General features: G+C 39.6%; 2 protein-coding genes across 4 annotated transcripts; one reads left to right on the top strand and one right to left on the bottom strand.

The window, feature by feature from the left end:
* Positions 1–543: 543 nt before the first annotated feature.
* LOC122061688 lies at positions 544–1,509 on the bottom strand. The gene has a single exon (XM_042625103.1). It carries the CDS (start codon positions 1,507–1,509, stop codon positions 544–546), a length of 966 nt encoding a protein of 321 aa, XP_042481037.1.
* A 5,339-nt stretch (positions 1,510–6,848) lies between these two features.
* LOC122061267 (interaptin-like) lies at positions 6,849–11,530 on the top strand. Of its 3 annotated transcripts, none has more exons than XM_042624484.1 (6): positions 6,850–6,976; positions 7,095–7,148; positions 7,273–7,327; positions 7,849–7,921; positions 8,328–8,435; positions 10,203–11,530. In XM_042624484.1, exons 5-6 carry the CDS (start codon positions 8,342–8,344, stop codon positions 11,411–11,413), a joined length of 1,305 nt encoding a protein of 434 aa, XP_042480418.1. In that variant the 5' UTR covers positions 6,850–6,976; positions 7,095–7,148; positions 7,273–7,327; positions 7,849–7,921; positions 8,328–8,341; the 3' UTR covers positions 11,414–11,530. The 3 variants fall into 3 exon arrangements, with proteins under 3 accessions (XP_042480420.1, XP_042480418.1, XP_042480419.1); XM_042624485.1 differs by having other exon boundaries at positions 7,276–7,327; XM_042624486.1 differs by lacking the exons at positions 7,095–7,148; positions 7,273–7,327 and having other exon boundaries at positions 6,849–6,976.
* Positions 11,531–17,015: the final 5,485 nt, after the last annotated feature.

Genomic DNA, 17,015 nt, shown 5'->3' on the forward strand with positions numbered 1-17,015 from the left:
GCGCCCCCCTTGAAGAGTGGCCCATTAAGTTAGCCAGCTCCGAAGCAAGACCAATGTTAGTCTCAATGACTTTTTCTTTACGGAAGGATTCCTGCTCCTGGGAAATGATCTTAGGGAGAATAGCAGCTATGCGGGAGGCCATAATTTTGGACAGAATCTTACAGAAAAAATTCCCCATACACAATGAGTGGAATTTATCTAAAGATCTAGCCACTCCACCTTAGAAATTTTTTTTTTGCTAGAATTTATTTCATTAAACAAGAAGGAAAATAAAACCCTTACATGAGAAATAGACACCACTAGCTATTTCAAACCTCCCACCTTCGGCATGGCCATCAGCAAGAGGAGAGAAAAGCTCTAAGAAAAACGAAAATGAGATCTCCCATCGGAATCCCTTGCAAGGAGATCAAGAATATGAGAGGGAAAAGTCACATTATCACCAGAAATCCCAGATTTCGCCGCATATCTAGCTAGATGGTCAGCAATGGAATTCCCTTCTTTGAAGTTATGGGATATCTTCCAACTGATACTATCTAGGAATGGCTAGAGATGCATCCATTGCTGGAGAGCATACCACGGAATTTTCCTTTGATGAACCATGGTCACCACCGCACTAGAGTCTGATTCCACCCGAAGTTGAATAACATTCATGTCCTTAGCACACATCAAACCCTCCATTAGACCCTCCACCTCTGCTTCGAAGACACCAGTAATAGCCATGAATTTTTTGAATGAACCCAACACCTTAGGAATTAACAGTAAAAAATTAGCATAAATTCCATAAGGGAGAATACCAGAAGAGAAAAATCCCTTAACTACTCTGCAAACGTCGAGATTGATGATCATCCAACACCTCCTGAAGAAAGATCCCGAAAACCCGTCTAGCCCTGGGGAGCTATCGGGATCCAGGTCCCACACCGCTTTTTTAATCTCATCATCAGATGGAATAGCATCAAGCATAAGCCAATCATGGTCCTGAAGAATGTTGGGGATACAATTAAAAATATGAGGATGATATTCGAGGTCCACTTTCTTGTGAAAATTCTCGTAGAAATCAGACAAGTAAGACCCCAATTGATCCAAGTCACTGACTTCAGATCCATTCTCAGTGATAATGCTTCTGATGGAATTTCTAGCTCTCTTGACTTTAGCCATGACATGGAAAAACCTTGAACATCTATCCCCATCCTTCAACCACCTAATTCTTGATTTTTGAACCCATAATTTCTCGTGGTTATCAATTGCATTCCAATATTTGGTCTTGGCATCAGCTTCCAAATTGACCAGCTGCTCAGAATGGGCCTCCTCCTCGAGACACCTTTGAATGTCGTCTAACCCTGATTTTGCAATTGCCACCTCATGATTCAGATTGGAAAAAGCTTCCAGCAACCAAGATCGAATGGCATGCTTCAGGGCCTTCAATTTCTGAGCCAAGATGTAAGTTGGGGATCCAGAGACATTAATGCTCCATGTTACATTAATCAAATCTAAGAATTCAGGGTGGTCCATCTAGAAGTTATTTATTCTGAAGGAGGAATTCTTAGGCTTCAACGCAAAACCAGAGCAAGCAAGCAGGGGAGAGTGATCTGAAGCAATATGGGGAAGCACCTTTTGCAAAAGATCATCAAAGATCTTCATCCAATCTTCATTCACGAAGGTCTTGTCTAAGACCGCATCCACATGTCCCCTTCTTTGGTTGTTACTCCAAATAAACTTCCTACCAGAAGAAGGAATTTGAATCATGGCAGTAGCATCAACCATAGCAGAAAATTCAAAAGCAGCCCCAACACAGAATCACCTAGGCCCTCTCCTCTCATGGGCAAACAAAGTTGCATTAAAGTCACCAATAAGCATTCTCGGCCTTCCCGAAGAGGTAGCAGTCAACTCCACCCACAAGGTCCTCCGATCTGCTCTGAAACATTTTGCATGCACCACTGATATGTCAAGAGAGCTTCCCTACCACTCAAGATTAATGGTTATTTGTTGATTAGACATAGATAGAATAGTTGGCTTCTTGATATTCTGCCTCCACATGACCCATAAATTAGGGTGCGCATCGACCCTATTATTACAAATAAAATCCGCAGCAAACCCGAGCTTATTGAAGAAAAGCTTGGGAAATTTTTCCGTTGCGATCATTGGTCTGCAATACAAATAACTTCAGGAGAATTGGCTCTAGCTATCATTGATAATGTAGCCTTGGCGGCAACCTTCTTTATACCACGAGCATTCCAAAAGAGAACTTTCATGATCACTTAGAGGAGAGATATTGGTCAGTCCTTGAAGATGGCCGACCCTCAACGTATGTCTGCTTCCCTTTCTTCTTCTGAATTCTAACCCAACCAGACTGCCCTTCCTCTCTTTGCAATGCTACTGATTCAACTCTCTCAACCCCCTCGCGAGCATTGATCAAACCACTCCCTGGACCACGACCTCCCCTAATGGCATAGCCACCACGGCTGGCATATCTTAGACTCCTGTGCACCCCGTCCAAGTATGAACCAGCGGCTTGAGAAGCATGGTCTTCATTGTTCAAGAGAGTAGTGTTATCCAGGTCAGATGGGTGATGGATAAACTCAGAATCCATACCCAAACCCAAGCAGTCCACGTCATCCGAGCCGATCACCACTTCCAATCGGTTAATATCTTCTATATTTTGAATCATATCAAAATTTGAAATTGCCCCGTTAGATATGGATAGTGAATCCACCTCAGCACCCAAAGGAAAAGGTCTCCTTGATTGGGGCATAACATTCTCCATAGGACTCTCCACCTCATCGGATGCCATAGCAAGCTCACCTTCCATCACTAGAAGATTCTCATTGAGATTCTCTCTCTCCCCCAAGACAATTTCACCAGCCCACTCTGTGGCTGCTCCACCAACGTGAAGGGCAGACCCGCCACCATGAGCGGCAGCAGCATTGGCTCCGTACTGCGATCTTCGCGAGGAAGAACGGGTTGCAGGCACTACCGAGTCCCTAGGAGTGTCCTCTGCATAAACAGCTCCAGGGATGCCTCCATCGGTCACAAGTCTGGAAGCCTTAGCATCAATGATCTTTTTCTCCCTGCAATCACTAATAGTATGCCCCACTTTTTTGCAGAAACCACACTTTTCCAGAGAATCCTCGTAAACCAGTTTTTGCTTGAACCAGAATAAGTTCATAGTACCAAGCTGCCATTGTTCGACCTGAATCTCCTCTGGTCTCGGACCCCCACCTCCATCTCGACAAGGACGAGAGCATAGTTTCCATACATGACAAATTTGGTGCACTGGTCGAGAACCACGGGGCGACCCACAGCCTTTGCCATAGTCAGAAGCACTTTTTCGTGCCAATATTCCAGAGGCAGATCTTGAAATTGCACCCAAACTAGGGTTTTGTTGAATCAACATAGCCCCTGGTGAAAGGTAGGGGTGTCAATTCGTGGCCCGACCCGACTAAACAGACCGGGACCGATCGTTTATAGATCGGCCCAGCCCCGACTGTTTATTAAACGTGTCGGGCTTGAGCTCGGCCCGTTTATAAATGGTCGGTCTCGGTTTTGCTACTTGGACCGTCGGGCGCCCGACCGAGACTGACCGAATAACGCCCGACCGAGACCAGCCTATTGTGCACCGACTTGGCCCGACCCTTTAATGATTGTAGAATACCTATTTTACCCCCTAAATTAAAGAATAAAAACTAAAAAGTAAAGATATGTTCACATTTTAAATAATGGTTATATTTGGTATCATTTATTGATTTATTGTCATTTTTTTGGGCTTGCATGAGTGGGACGAAATATAAGAGCACATTTTAAAGAAGGCCCATTTAAAAACCGGTTAAAACCCGTTTAACATTAAACATGTCCGTAGCCCAGTTAAGGCCCGACTAAAGCCTGATTATAGCCCAAGGCTGACCGACCAAATATAAAGTGTACCATATCCTCAATAACTAAGCCCGATTAGTTAAATGGGCGGACACGGTGTAGCCTTTGAAAGTCTTAAAGCCCGATTAAGCCCGACTGAAACAGGACCGGCCCGACTGGTTGACACCCCTAGTGAAAGGGAATGGGGATGCTCTGACGACTGGTTAACATCATAATTAATTTTAATATTTATTATTATTAATTATTAATTAAATACTATTTATTTATTTATTTATTCTACTGTATAGATATTTTACAATATATATGCCAGGATCAATGTTGGCAATACAGTTTGCTTGATGGATAATTTGGGAATAAATTTTTTGTAACTACTATTTTTTTGGTGAATGAAAAGTATATTAAACAGAAAAGAAAACATATACGACAGACTAAACCAATCCGGCTAATCATGGGAAAAAACCTTACCCAAAGAGAGCCATTCCAAGAAGAAAAGGACAAAAGCAAGCCCTAAGGCTATGTTTGGAAGCCAAAAGAAAAAGTAAAAGAAAACTCATAAAATTTTGAATTTGAATAAAGAGATAGACACTTAAAAAAAATCATTGTGTAATCATGACTTTTGTCTTATTATGTATTTTGTATTATTTTCTATTCTTTTCTTGGTTACCAAACATAGCCTAAGAGATAGGAACGGACAAAACAAGCCCAAAGATATAGAAGCAAACAAAACTAGAGATAAAAGAAAAGAAGGGGATGGTAGTAACTACTGATTCACTCCTCAGTTGTGAAGCCTTATTTCCCCCCCCCCCCCTTTTTCTTCAAAAAAGCAATGTGTGGAGTTGTTGGTACTTATTTCAAGAAGTCCTCTATCTCTTTGTGACTCCCTTGATTCGCAAATTACTTTCTCCTACCATGAAAGCAATCGTGCTGCCGATTGTCTTAGCTAACTTGGTGCATGACGCTTCTAGCAATGGTCTATTTTATGCTGATCAAAATCTCCCAAGAGCTTTAAGTATGATTGCTCGAGAAGAAAAAGTTGATATACCAATGTTTTGACTGTAGTTCCCTTCTTGCTTTTGTTTATTTGGATTATTGGTGTTGGGCTTCTGCTGAGTATGAGGGTGTGTTGTTATCTTTAGGGTTGGGGTGAGGCAGGTTATGTCCCCTTTTATAATCCTTTTATGTGTTTTTTTTTTTTTCGTTAATATTATCTTAGGTGCCCCATGTGCCGTTAACATTAGGATTTAAAAAAATAATAATAAATAAAACATTGAAGTTTCACCAAAACATGAATCAGCTTGCCTCTTCGTAGTCATGACCACTATTAGTTAAAACGGGAACGGCAAAAAAACAGAAACGTACGGTACGGGTTTTAAACAGATAAAAACGATGAACGGTACGGTCAAAAAAAGGTCAAAAAAACAGGGAACGGCAAACGGACGAAAACGAACAGTACGAGTATTAAACGTGTAGTTTTCAGAAAAACGAAACAAAAAAAATGGTAGTATACTCATGCAATTTGAGAGATTATTACTTGTATACATGCATTTAATATTCCAAAAGCTCTAAGAGTCCCAAGATAAAATAGCCCAATGGGCTACAAGAAAATGAGATGTTGCTAGCTTTAACTTCTCCTTACTCAATGGGCTATAAGAAGATGAGATTTTTTTCCTATAGATAGTATGGAAGTTAAAAACAAAAAACCAAGTACCATATTGTCTTCACTCTTCACTTTTACTAATAGTTTTTTTTTTAATTAATTAATTTTTTTAATAAAATTCCTATTTTACCCTTAAAAAACGGATACGCGTTTAAAACGACCGTTTAAAACGCTTTTAAAACGGATTCTTTTGCCGTTTCCGTTTTTTTCCGGATTGTATAATAGCATACGGGAAAACACGTTTTAAACGGCAAAAAAAGGGGAACGTGTTTTAAACGCGTTTTAACTAACAGTGGTTGTGATAGTGGCTACTACTCCTAAAATAAGGGAGAGATTGAGTAGGATGGAAAAAGGAGAGGTGAGGTCGGGTTTGGTTTGGAATGAGGAAGAAAATTGCTACCATGGTTTGTACTAAGGTAGAAAAATAAGAAGAAGAGAGGGCAAGGTGCTTGGATTCCTAAATGTAAATCAAATTACTACTTTACCCCTCTATAAAGGTCTTATAAACACTTTTTTTTTTTTGGTAGAATAGGGGCTTATAAGCACGTGCTTATTAAGATTCAGCACAAAAATGTCTGAAAATCATTTTCGGCCAAAAAACATAAATGATTTTTAATCTCTTTATGATTTTTTCTTTTAAATACAAACTAACTCCATAAATGATCTCAAATGTAATTAAAATCATTTTTATGAAAAAAAAAAACAAATTATATCAAAGAGCTCTTAATGTAATAAAAAATTAAATAATTTAATACAATGACATGGTATAATGATTTCGTAAGTTTCTATTTCAAGCACGTGCAGTGGAACCTACACTGGCACTGGGATTGATATATATTCCATCTCTACGGATGGGATCGGGGACCCCGGACGTGGTCCACTAAATAGTCTCTAGTTTAACGTTTAAACCACTATAACTATTCCAAGTTGCGGACAAGACAAAAGATAGAGCGCGGGAAAGGAATCAGCCGCCAAATCACCTCAAGTGGTCCGATGGTTTTAAACTTTTAATTCAAAGGATTAGGTATCGGTCACCTTCAAATCCGAAACGTATCGGTATGAATCGGGCTGTATCAGAAAAGTTTCCCTTTCACTCTTATAAAAATCTAATTTTATGATTGTTTAATCATATTATTAAAAAGGTTTTATCAATAATATCTTAGGGGCTCCCTCGGGTCCCACATAATATGCAGTGGAAAAAAAAAAAAACATGTTTTTATAAAGGTTATTAACAATACCGGTACGTATCACCCTATTATTGATCCGATACCGATACCTCAAACTAAAGTGGCCACGCATACTCTCCAGTCTTCAGTCTGCGCCTCTGCGGCTGCACACTAGTCTCTCTCTCCTTATTTCTTCATATTTTTTTCCCAACTCGTTTTTGAATTTTCGAGAAGCTCGAATCGATTTTCGGCGACGATATCCAAGATTTTGAGCTCGAGCTCGCAGGTACTTGGGGATTCTGGTTTCTAAATCGATTCTTCTTTAATATTTTTAATATTTTTAGGCGAAATTCTTTCGATATCCATTTCTTCATTTCTTTCCTTCTCGTCTTCGAATTTTGAAGAAGCTTGGATCGATTTTCGGTGACATATCCAATATTCCGAGCTCGAACTCGCAGGTATTAATGAAGTCTGGTTTCTGGATTGATTCTTCTTTAATGTTTTTTCTTGAAATAGTTTAGCGAAAATTTTCCGATATTCATTTCTTCATTTTTTTTTGGCACTCGACTTCGAATTGTCAAGAAGCTCGGATCGGTTTTCGGTGACATTGTCCAAGATTATGAGCTCGAACTTGCAGGTACTAGTGAACTCTGGTTTCTGGATTGATTCTTCTTCAAATTTCTTTTTCTTCCTTGGAATAGACTAGACGAAAATCTTCCGAAATCAATTTCTTCATTCCCCCCTCCCTCGTCTTCGAATTTTTGGTGATGATATCCAAGATTCTGAGCTCGAACACTTTTCGTTTTTCTTCTTTAGGTGAAGTTCTTGTAAGAAAATTTATTCTGAATGTTCAGTCCCGTTAGTGGCATTTCATTGATTCTTGACTCAATTCCTATCTATTTCTTTTGACCGCTCGGAAAGAGAACTTATGGTTTCTTGGATCCATCGAACTCTGTTCCTTTTAAATTTTCTTGAAGCTCAGGTCCACTCGATGAAGTTCATAAGAACAAAATTTGAACTACACCTCCCCTATATTCCTCTTCTTTCTCTCGTCCCCCCTCTGCTTCTCATTTTTGTTTTAATTTGGTTTCCGTTTTTTTGGGGGTTTTTTTTTTGGCCTATCTTTTTTATTTTTGGTTTTCGTTTTTTGTGTGCCAGAGCTGAAATTCGCATCCAAGCTTAGATCTATCTTGAAGCGACATCACAGAACAGCAAAATGGTCAAGGCGCATGTGAGTCTTCACTCTTCATCCCTTTTTTTTTTTTTTTTCATCTTTGATGATTTAGATTCTCACTTTTGAGGTTCTTAGTTTAGGCTTTTAGCTCAAGTTCCTCCACTCATTTTTGGAATATACAACTGCAGAGTTGGTAACAGATAACACATGCAACCTGAAAAAAAAAAAAAAAAAAACGTAGTTTTTTTCATCAGTTTCCTTTGTCGGTTCAAAATCTTTCATTAAAGTTTCAGTTTCAATTTTCTGATTTGTCTGTACTTTCAATCTTGCTATATTCATTCACGAAAATTTGATTAATCATGTACAGGCAGACTTCTAATATCTTGAACAATAATCTAGTTCTTGTACAGAGTCATGTTTAGCATGCTTAAATTATGACGATTGTTTGATTTCTTTGTTCCAGATCACTGTCCAAGGATGACGAAACATCACGGGAGGGATGAAATAAAATCCCTTTTGGGGTCTCATGCTGCTCCTGAAAAAACTGAAGAGCTTGAAGAGACAAAAAAAGGTGATTTCTTGCTCCAGATCTTCTAGGAAATGTTCTTGATCTTTCAAATGTCGTTGAAGAAATTAATTCATAGTTTTTCCTCCAATGAAGACAAGACAATGGAAATAGGAAATCAGATAAACATATTTTATAATATTTTCTCAACATGCAAAAAAGTTATTCTATTTCTCATATTATTTTTTGTTTATATTGTCTTTTTGACAACTAAGGTCCAATTGACAAAAAAGTTACTCTCTATATATGCAAATGCTATAGTTTTGTTGTTTCAGTAAATCCTATGATTTTTGTGATCATTAATTGATTTCCAATTTATAATGCTCATTCTGCTGCTATTTTATCTTGTTATTACCATTTCAATATTTCCTCACTGATATGAGCCTATAAGAACAGGAAAGAACAATGCTGACACTGTGTTCTTTAGATAATCTGGTAATTTATGGTTGGGATTCCAGCTGTGCAGTTGGCCTATTCCTGTGTTCAAGTGGGACCCACTGTAGGACGTTTGAACACCAGCTGTGGATGACCACTTTTTTTCTTCATTTTTTCCGCTAATCTATCCTACAGTGCCCCCTGATGGGCATTGAGGGCCAATGGCCAACCTACTCCTAGGGGGGTGGGGGGGGGCGGGGAGAGAACACACCCACCCACATGTGGTTGGAGTCAATCCTCAAACATCCAGGCCCCCTATCGGATGTCCAACATGCTCTTGTAATGGACATAGTGCTAGCTCCCCGAAAATAGACATTTCAGTAGGTTTTTTTTTTTTTGGTAGAGATGTTTCAGTAGTTGACTAATACTATCTGAGTGAATGGCTGAATTACACTTCTTAGTGAGGTACCTAGAATATTGGTACTTAATGCAGTGGAGGTAATCTTTTTGTCTAATCAAATATGTACTTTTTTTTTGGGGGGGGGGGTTTGGATGCACCACGTTAACATAGAAAACACATATGTTACTTCTTTGGTGAAAAGAATGCTACCCGGTCGTGCACTCCTGCACCAAGACACCGGGCCGGTGAAACAACCGTCCTGCCCACCCCCGTTGTATGCTTAAATGTACTCCCATTGGCCCCCTCACTGGAGCAGGGGCCTTGCGGCCAAGTAGTGTTCTGTTTCCCTTATGTCTTTATATTTCAGTGATGTAAAGAAATGGGTCCATTTTTGTTGAAGACTGTAGGCACACGGAATGTTGTGGCAAACCAAAATGAAAGCATTTAATTCCAGGTGCCTACAAAGTGTATTTTACCCAAAAAAAGAAAAGGCTACGGAGTGTAGCTTAACTCATTCATAAAGCTAGTTTTAACAAAACAAAAGAAAATTGATCAAACCTGAGAAACTAGATGAGAAGAAATCCAATCCTCATTACCCATTTTTACACCCTTATACACAACAGCATGATTTCCTTAATGCTTCTGGTTCATTTTTTTTTCCCTTATTTGCTGTTATTTCTTTTCTAAATGTAATGGTAATGGCTCTTATGTTTTTAATCTTAGTAGTTTCTTAGGAGTTAGGATGTGTCACCTGATTGAATCTCTGAAGTTTGTTCTCTTGGATAGCTGCTATTTTGATTGTATAGCTAGCTTACTTGCTCATGTGCTTTACGCAGTTTATCCATTTTTCTACATTCAATTTCCAGTTGATTATTTGCCTGCAATTTGTTAATGGCATTCTATTTTATCTGTTCTTTTAGAACTTGAGTTGTTCGTCTCATATTATTTTACTTGATTGATGATCAAATAATGGATTAAGAACATCCTGTTTATTGCAGAAATTGAAAATAAAGTGAAAAGGGTCTTGAAGCTTATCAAAGATGAAGAAGACGAGGTGAACTTGAACATAGAGTCACAACTTGTTGACCTTGTCGAGAAGTACCACAAACAGTGCCAATCACTGTATGAACATCATGATGATCATGCTGCAGAGTTAAAGGAGAAATTTTATTACCAAGAAGGAACAAGTTCCAGCCAATATTCCGATTCGGATCCTTCTTCTAAGGAGAAACCCAGTGGAAGCATTAAACAACAAATTGAAGCTGCAAATGATAAGGGGAAGAAATTCTCTGAAGACCTGAAAGCCAGAGATGATCTGTTGAAAGATGATAATTCAACATTGCGGGATGAGAATGGAGCACTAAAACATGAACTGGTATTTGTGAATGAGGGAGCTACTGATTTAACTCAGGAATTGTATTCTGCTCAGGTGGAGAACCTGGTACTGGTTTCAAAAACTGTAGAAATTGCAAATACCATGAAGCAGGAACAGAGAATAATACAGGGTTTACAATTAAAGCTGGCCTCTTTACAAACCCAGAAAAAGGAACTGGAAGAGCAGTTTGAAGAGCAAAATTTGAAGCTGCAGTTGGTTCAAACTGAACTACGAGACTTAGAATTGGAAAGAATGTCAAAAGAGAAAGAGGATAACCAAAGACTGGTTTCAAAAACTGTAGAAATTGATTCATATATTGAGGAGAGTAGGATGATGAAGGAAGAAATAATACTTGGAAGCCAAACGATTACAAGGTTACAGGATGAGATAAACACGACTGAATCTAACCTGCAGCTCTCAAACAATAAGCTTCATGCCACAGAACAATTACTTGCTGAGAGGAAAGAAGTCTACAGAAAAGAAGAGAAGTTCCAACAAGAATGTAAAGAACTAAAGGAACAAAATTCCAAATTGTCCAATGAGATTGCCACTGCTCAGAGAGATCTCATTGAGATCAGAAGTTCACTGGAGAAGACAAGCAATTCATTCTCCGGACTTGAAGTAGTGTTCCAGGAGTTCCAGGAAAATGACAGTTCCTTCCAGAGCCGTATTGTTGAAGTTTCAGAAGCACTCGGGATTGTAAAGAACTGGCTTATGGATACAAATGGTAAGATAGAAGAACTGGAGAAGCGACTCAAAGAGCAAGAAGATGAGGTGCTCAGACTGGAAGAGAAGAAAGAAGTGATAAGGTGCTCAGCATGTGTACCACTGTGATCAAATTGATGATCTGAAGGATGTCTTGAGATTTTCATTTTTTTTAAATTTTCACTTGTAGGGCAGTTGGACTTGTTAATTGAATTGAGAAATGAATACCAAATCTGGCTTTCCTTACACTCTATTGTTTTAGAAAATCCCCCTCCCCAACAGAAGGGATAAAGTAGGGGGAAAAGAGAAAAAAAAAAAAGAAAAGGAAAATTGTAGACCTCTTACATTTCTTGTCGTCAAAGATATAGGAGATGGAGCTCTCCCAAGAGCTTCTCCATGCACATCCTTATTTTCAAAGCCGTAGAAAACAACACTTCCTCATAGTTTCTACACTAAAAAAAAAAACTGCATATATAATCTTCACTAGGATATCTGAAATCAATTCTTATGAGATACAGCATTCTTGAGCTGATATCTGAAATCAATCTTACCCTTCATTTGAATTCCAATTAAAAGAGAAAGGGAAATCTCAAAATAAAGTTAACAAAATGGGGTAATATAAAAGGGGTAGCTGTAAATAGGACAAACTTCTTGTCACTCATCATCCTATATTCATTAGATGATGAATAAAACAAATGAAAGCAGAGGGAAAACGAAGGTATTCTTACCTCATTGGGACTTAGATGATGAAAACGAAGGTATTCTTACCTCATTGGGACTTAGATGATGAAAACGAAGGTATTCTTACCTCATTGGGACTTAGATGATGAATAAAACAAATGAAAGCAGATGGAAAACGAAGGTATTCTTACCTCATTGGGATGAGCCCACGGCTCGGCCCCTCCTCGGGACGAGCCAACAGCTTGTCGCCGCTAGGCAGACCCCTTGCAAAGCCTAACCAACCCCGTTGTTTGAGGTCGCAATCCGGGATATCTTGCATTGGTGGGTCGGTGGGCCTTGCAAGCTCACCAAACCCCAGGTTCCGTTTGATGGTTAGTTGGGGGAGTCGTCCCTTCGCGGGAGTCTCTCAAGTAAGGAATCAGGCCCAACTTAGGCGTGGGGAATCTGGGACGAATCTCCTGGAATCCCCTGGGCAAATGGTATATCCCAAGAATTTCTTCCTACAAAATAGGGATCAGCTCCCATGCCAGTTGTTCGAGTTGGGACTCTCCATGAACGACGATGGTCCAACGCCTATAAATAGCAAAGGTGAGCCACTGAAAAGGGATTGATTCTTTTTGAATAATTAAGTTTACCTGTTGCAAGAATTCTGATTTAGGCATGGATTGTGGTGTGCTGAACCAATCTAGCGCTCTTGGTTTACTCTTTGTGTGCAGGCTTCTACAGGGACTCCGGTTCCTGCAAAGGTCACGACCCAGTCAAAATCTGATGAATCAGATTAGCGCCGTCTATGGGAATCGAAACATCAAAGTTTTTCGCTTGAAGTTACAAAATGTAACTACGAAGTGAACGGGTGGTCTCATCACCAAGACAAGACGGAGCTCCTTCCCGCCCACGACACTGGGTAGAGGATAGGCACCCAGGTTCATACACACGTTCAGACACAACCCTTACCTTGCAGGCCCCATTAACGACAGTAGGACCTATACAACTGTTCTGAATTTGGAGGATCCTAACAAATATATTCTCCCAGAGCTCCTTTCACATTCAAATATATTCTCTTTTCAGCTTCTTTCTCCTCCCTCTGGGCTTGTGAATTGATAGTAGGAGAATTTGATCAATGCCTAGTTCAAAACTAGAAATCCAAAACTTCTCATGATGTAACCAACAGAAGAAAAGGATGAAAGAGAGTTTTATACCATCAAAGAATAAATGCATTCCAAAACTAGAGATGATCCCAATTCCCAACCAGAATACACACTAAGAGCAACTGCCCGATATTGTCACTTTCCATGCTCTGTATTACATTCCAAAACTAGAATTAATGCATATTCAATGTTCTCCAGGAAGAAGCTAACCAAATGCATAAGAACAAAGTTAGTGAACAATGAAACACTAAGCATAGCAACCACCCTTACATTATTCATATCAATGCCTCTTTTCACCTATCAAGACTCATCAAAAATTGGAGAAAATACAACCCAAAATGAACAGTAGAACCTATTCTACTAGTAGAGAACAAATAAGTGTTAGAAGTCCCATTTTTTAACATAACCAGACTGCCCATCTGGTTTTACAAAACTAATTAAAATCTGAACTCAATCACAACCCAAAAAAATAACATCAAACCTACATTCGTCAAAAACTCAAGATAAACATTAACAGTGTTTTAAAAGTGTGTTGTTTCGAAAGTGTTTTGTCCAAAGTCTTGGTGGATTCGAACCACCATAACCTGGGTATTAGCCCAGATGCTCTACCATTTTGAGCTAAAGACTCCTTACCTACAAAAAAAAATTGTTAGTACATTATAAGCTAATCCATCAATAAAAATGCTTAATATCCTGGATGTATTGGCAATCACAAAAAAGAAAAAAAAAAGTTAGTTCCTCATTAACTGAATGTATTTAATAGCAAAGGAATAATGTTCCTCATTAAATGAATCTAAATACAATCTTCATCTAGTGATTGATGAATTGCAGATGCTTGTGATTAATGTTCCAGCATGGTTTTCATTGTTCTATAGAACGGTGGAGTCCATTTGACTCAACTATGCAAAAACAAGGCCCAGATCGAAATACAATCATTTAACCCAAGCCAGGCTTTCTTTTCTGCATTCCAAATCTCAAACCCAACACAGCCAGTGGGACATAGTTGGAAACATCAATGACTACCAAAATGTTTTTGAGAAAATAGTTTCAATACAGATCACTTGGCCTTCCTCTTTGGCTGATCTGGAATGGAATCGGCCCCAAACCCAACCTCATTTTCCCCGACTCTTGCTCCTTGTTGCTTAAAGTTAAGGATTCGAACAATGTATTAGAGTGTAGTAGGCATAGATTACCTTCTTCCAGGAACAAGAATTCAAGATTAAGCAGGACAAAAATTCTGGAACAATAGTCAATTATTTTGCTAAACCAGAGAAAAATGACAAGAAGGAGAAGAAGAAGAGAGGAAGAATGGTTATAAACCAAGTAAGAGTTGGATTACATTTAAAACAAAAGAACACAATCGTACATAAAGAAATCCATGATCAAATAAAAACTAAAATCACCCATAAATCTAATAGAAAGAAGAACTTAGGTACATGTTATCTATAAAGTCATGAAACAACAGACGATTCTTAAACATGCCTGAGCAGACCACAACCTTCGTTCACAGAGAAACCCACTCCTTCGGTCGTAGAGAGAGGGTTGTGAGAAGGTAGAGAGAGACCCTTATCGTAGAGATTGTAACCTGAGGGAGATGTAGTGAGAGGGGTGAGAGATATCTGTAGAGAATCTTTCAAGCTTGCAATGAGCAAGCTTCGTGAGTAGAGCGAAACCTTCGCAGAGCAATGAGCGAGCTTCGTGAGCAGATTTTGCTAGCTAGGGTTTTCTCCTCCCAGAGCTCCTTTCAGATTCAAACCCAATGAGAGTGTCGGACAGAGAGACAAAGGGAGATTCTCATTCGTGAGCTTCAACCACAGGGAGATTTTCACTTGTGAGCAAGAGAGATGCAGCGAGAGGGTTGAGAGAGAGAGAGAGAGAATCGTGCGAGGGAAACCCAACTTTTAGGGATTTTGAAATTCAAATTTCAAAACATGCTCTAAACCTTACTATTTGGGTGAACCGGTTATGAAGGTTGGTTCGAGTCATCCACACTTGTAAACCGGATGTAATAACCCTCACCCAACCTTCTTAATCTTGACCGTTGGTGATGAACTATCCACGTGTCGTGTTCTGCAGGTAGCAAAACAAGGAAAACACAGGAATGAGAAAAACAGATGATTTTTATCCCCAAACCCCAGGGTCCGTTTGATGGTTAGTTGGGGGAGTCGTCCCTTCTCGGGAGTCTCTCAAGTAAGGAATCAGGCCCAACTTAGGCGTGGGGAATCTGGGACGAATCTCCTGGGCAAATGGTATATCCCAAGAATTTCTTCCTACAAAATAGGGATCAGCTCCCATGCCAGTTGTTGGAGTTGGGACTCTCCATGAACGACGATGGTCCAACGCCTATAAATAGCAAAGGTGAGTCACTGAAAAGGGGTTGATTCTTTTTGAATAATTAAGTTTACCTGTTGCAAGAATTCTGATTTAGGCATGGAGTGTGGTGTGCTGAACCAATTTGGTGCTCTGGGTTTACTCTTTGTGTGCAGGCTTCTACAGGGACTCCGGTTCCTGCAAAGGTCACGACCCAGTCAAAATCTGATGAATCAGATTAGCACCGTCTATGGAAATCGAAACATCAAAGTTTTTCGCTTGAATTTACAAAATGTAACTACGAAGTGAACGGGTGGTCTCATCACCAAGACAAGACGGAGCACCTTCCCACCCACGACATTGGGTGACGAGGATAGGCACCCAGGTTCATACACACGTTCAGACACAACCCTTGCCTTGCAGGCCCCATTAACGATAGTAGAAGGACCTATACCATTGCCACCACCTATGACGACAGGGGTAGGAACTTTGCCACCATCACTTCCAGCAGCAACAACAGGGTCCCAGGCCAGCCCCACCTGAAAACATGGACTCAGAAGCATCGATGGTTAATGCTCAGATTCAGGACCTGCAGATGCATATGCTTGAAACCAATAACCTGGTCTGGAACTTCATCAGGCAGTTCAGGTCGACCCTGCCGATGACACTTGTTTCGTATGTGAATACTCGTGCACCACCGCCAACCCAAAGGTGTAGCCATATTGGATCGACAAGCCCCATAGACCTCAATCGGTACATGAACCATGTCAGGCTGACTTACTAGATGCTAACCAGCCCGCATGCGCCCAGGAAGGGTCACAGAGGAACAATATTGCTCAATCCAAGCCTTAACTCACCTATAGTCATGGTTTTAAGTATCTCCGATACCGATACAATACCCTCTGATACGTATCTTAAATTTAGTCGACCGAACGATACACACCGATACGATACATTGAATTTTTTAAATCATTTCGTATCGATATATATCCTACAATACATACCGATATGCATCAATACACCACTAATACACATCGATACGATACGACATGCCTCGATACGACTCTATGAAAAATATAAAATTGAGGTAAAATGTACGTTTCGGTATGTATTGGTACGTATCGGTGAGTATCGGTATGTATCGATCGGTACGTATCGGTATATATCAGCACGTATCGGTGAGTATCGATATATATATCGGTACGTATCGGTGAGTATCGATACGTATCGGCGCTACGGTCATATAATGGCCAATATGGGTAATTTTTCAGAAAAAAACGATTTTTTGAAGGGTTTTTGTTCCAAAGTTGTTGTCAGCCATATTTCTCTCTAACTAAAGTGGAAATCAAGGTTGGGAACAAGGATTTTACATTTATGGGACAACTACAGACCTTGAATTCTTAGTACGATACCCTTAATTTAGTGTTTATGCATAATACATGTTATCAATAGCTTTTTTTAACAAATTCTTTATGCAAAAGTGTTTAAAAAAATGTTTCCTATCCATTTATGTGTGTATCTTTAGCGTATCTTAGTGTATCTCCGATACGATACGATACCCTCCGATACGTATCTTAATTTTGGCCGATCGA

Source organism: Macadamia integrifolia, chromosome 14 (genome assembly GCF_013358625.1).
Source record: "Macadamia integrifolia cultivar HAES 741 chromosome 14, SCU_Mint_v3, whole genome shotgun sequence".
Classification (NCBI taxonomy): domain Eukaryota; kingdom Viridiplantae; phylum Streptophyta; class Magnoliopsida; order Proteales; family Proteaceae; genus Macadamia; species Macadamia integrifolia.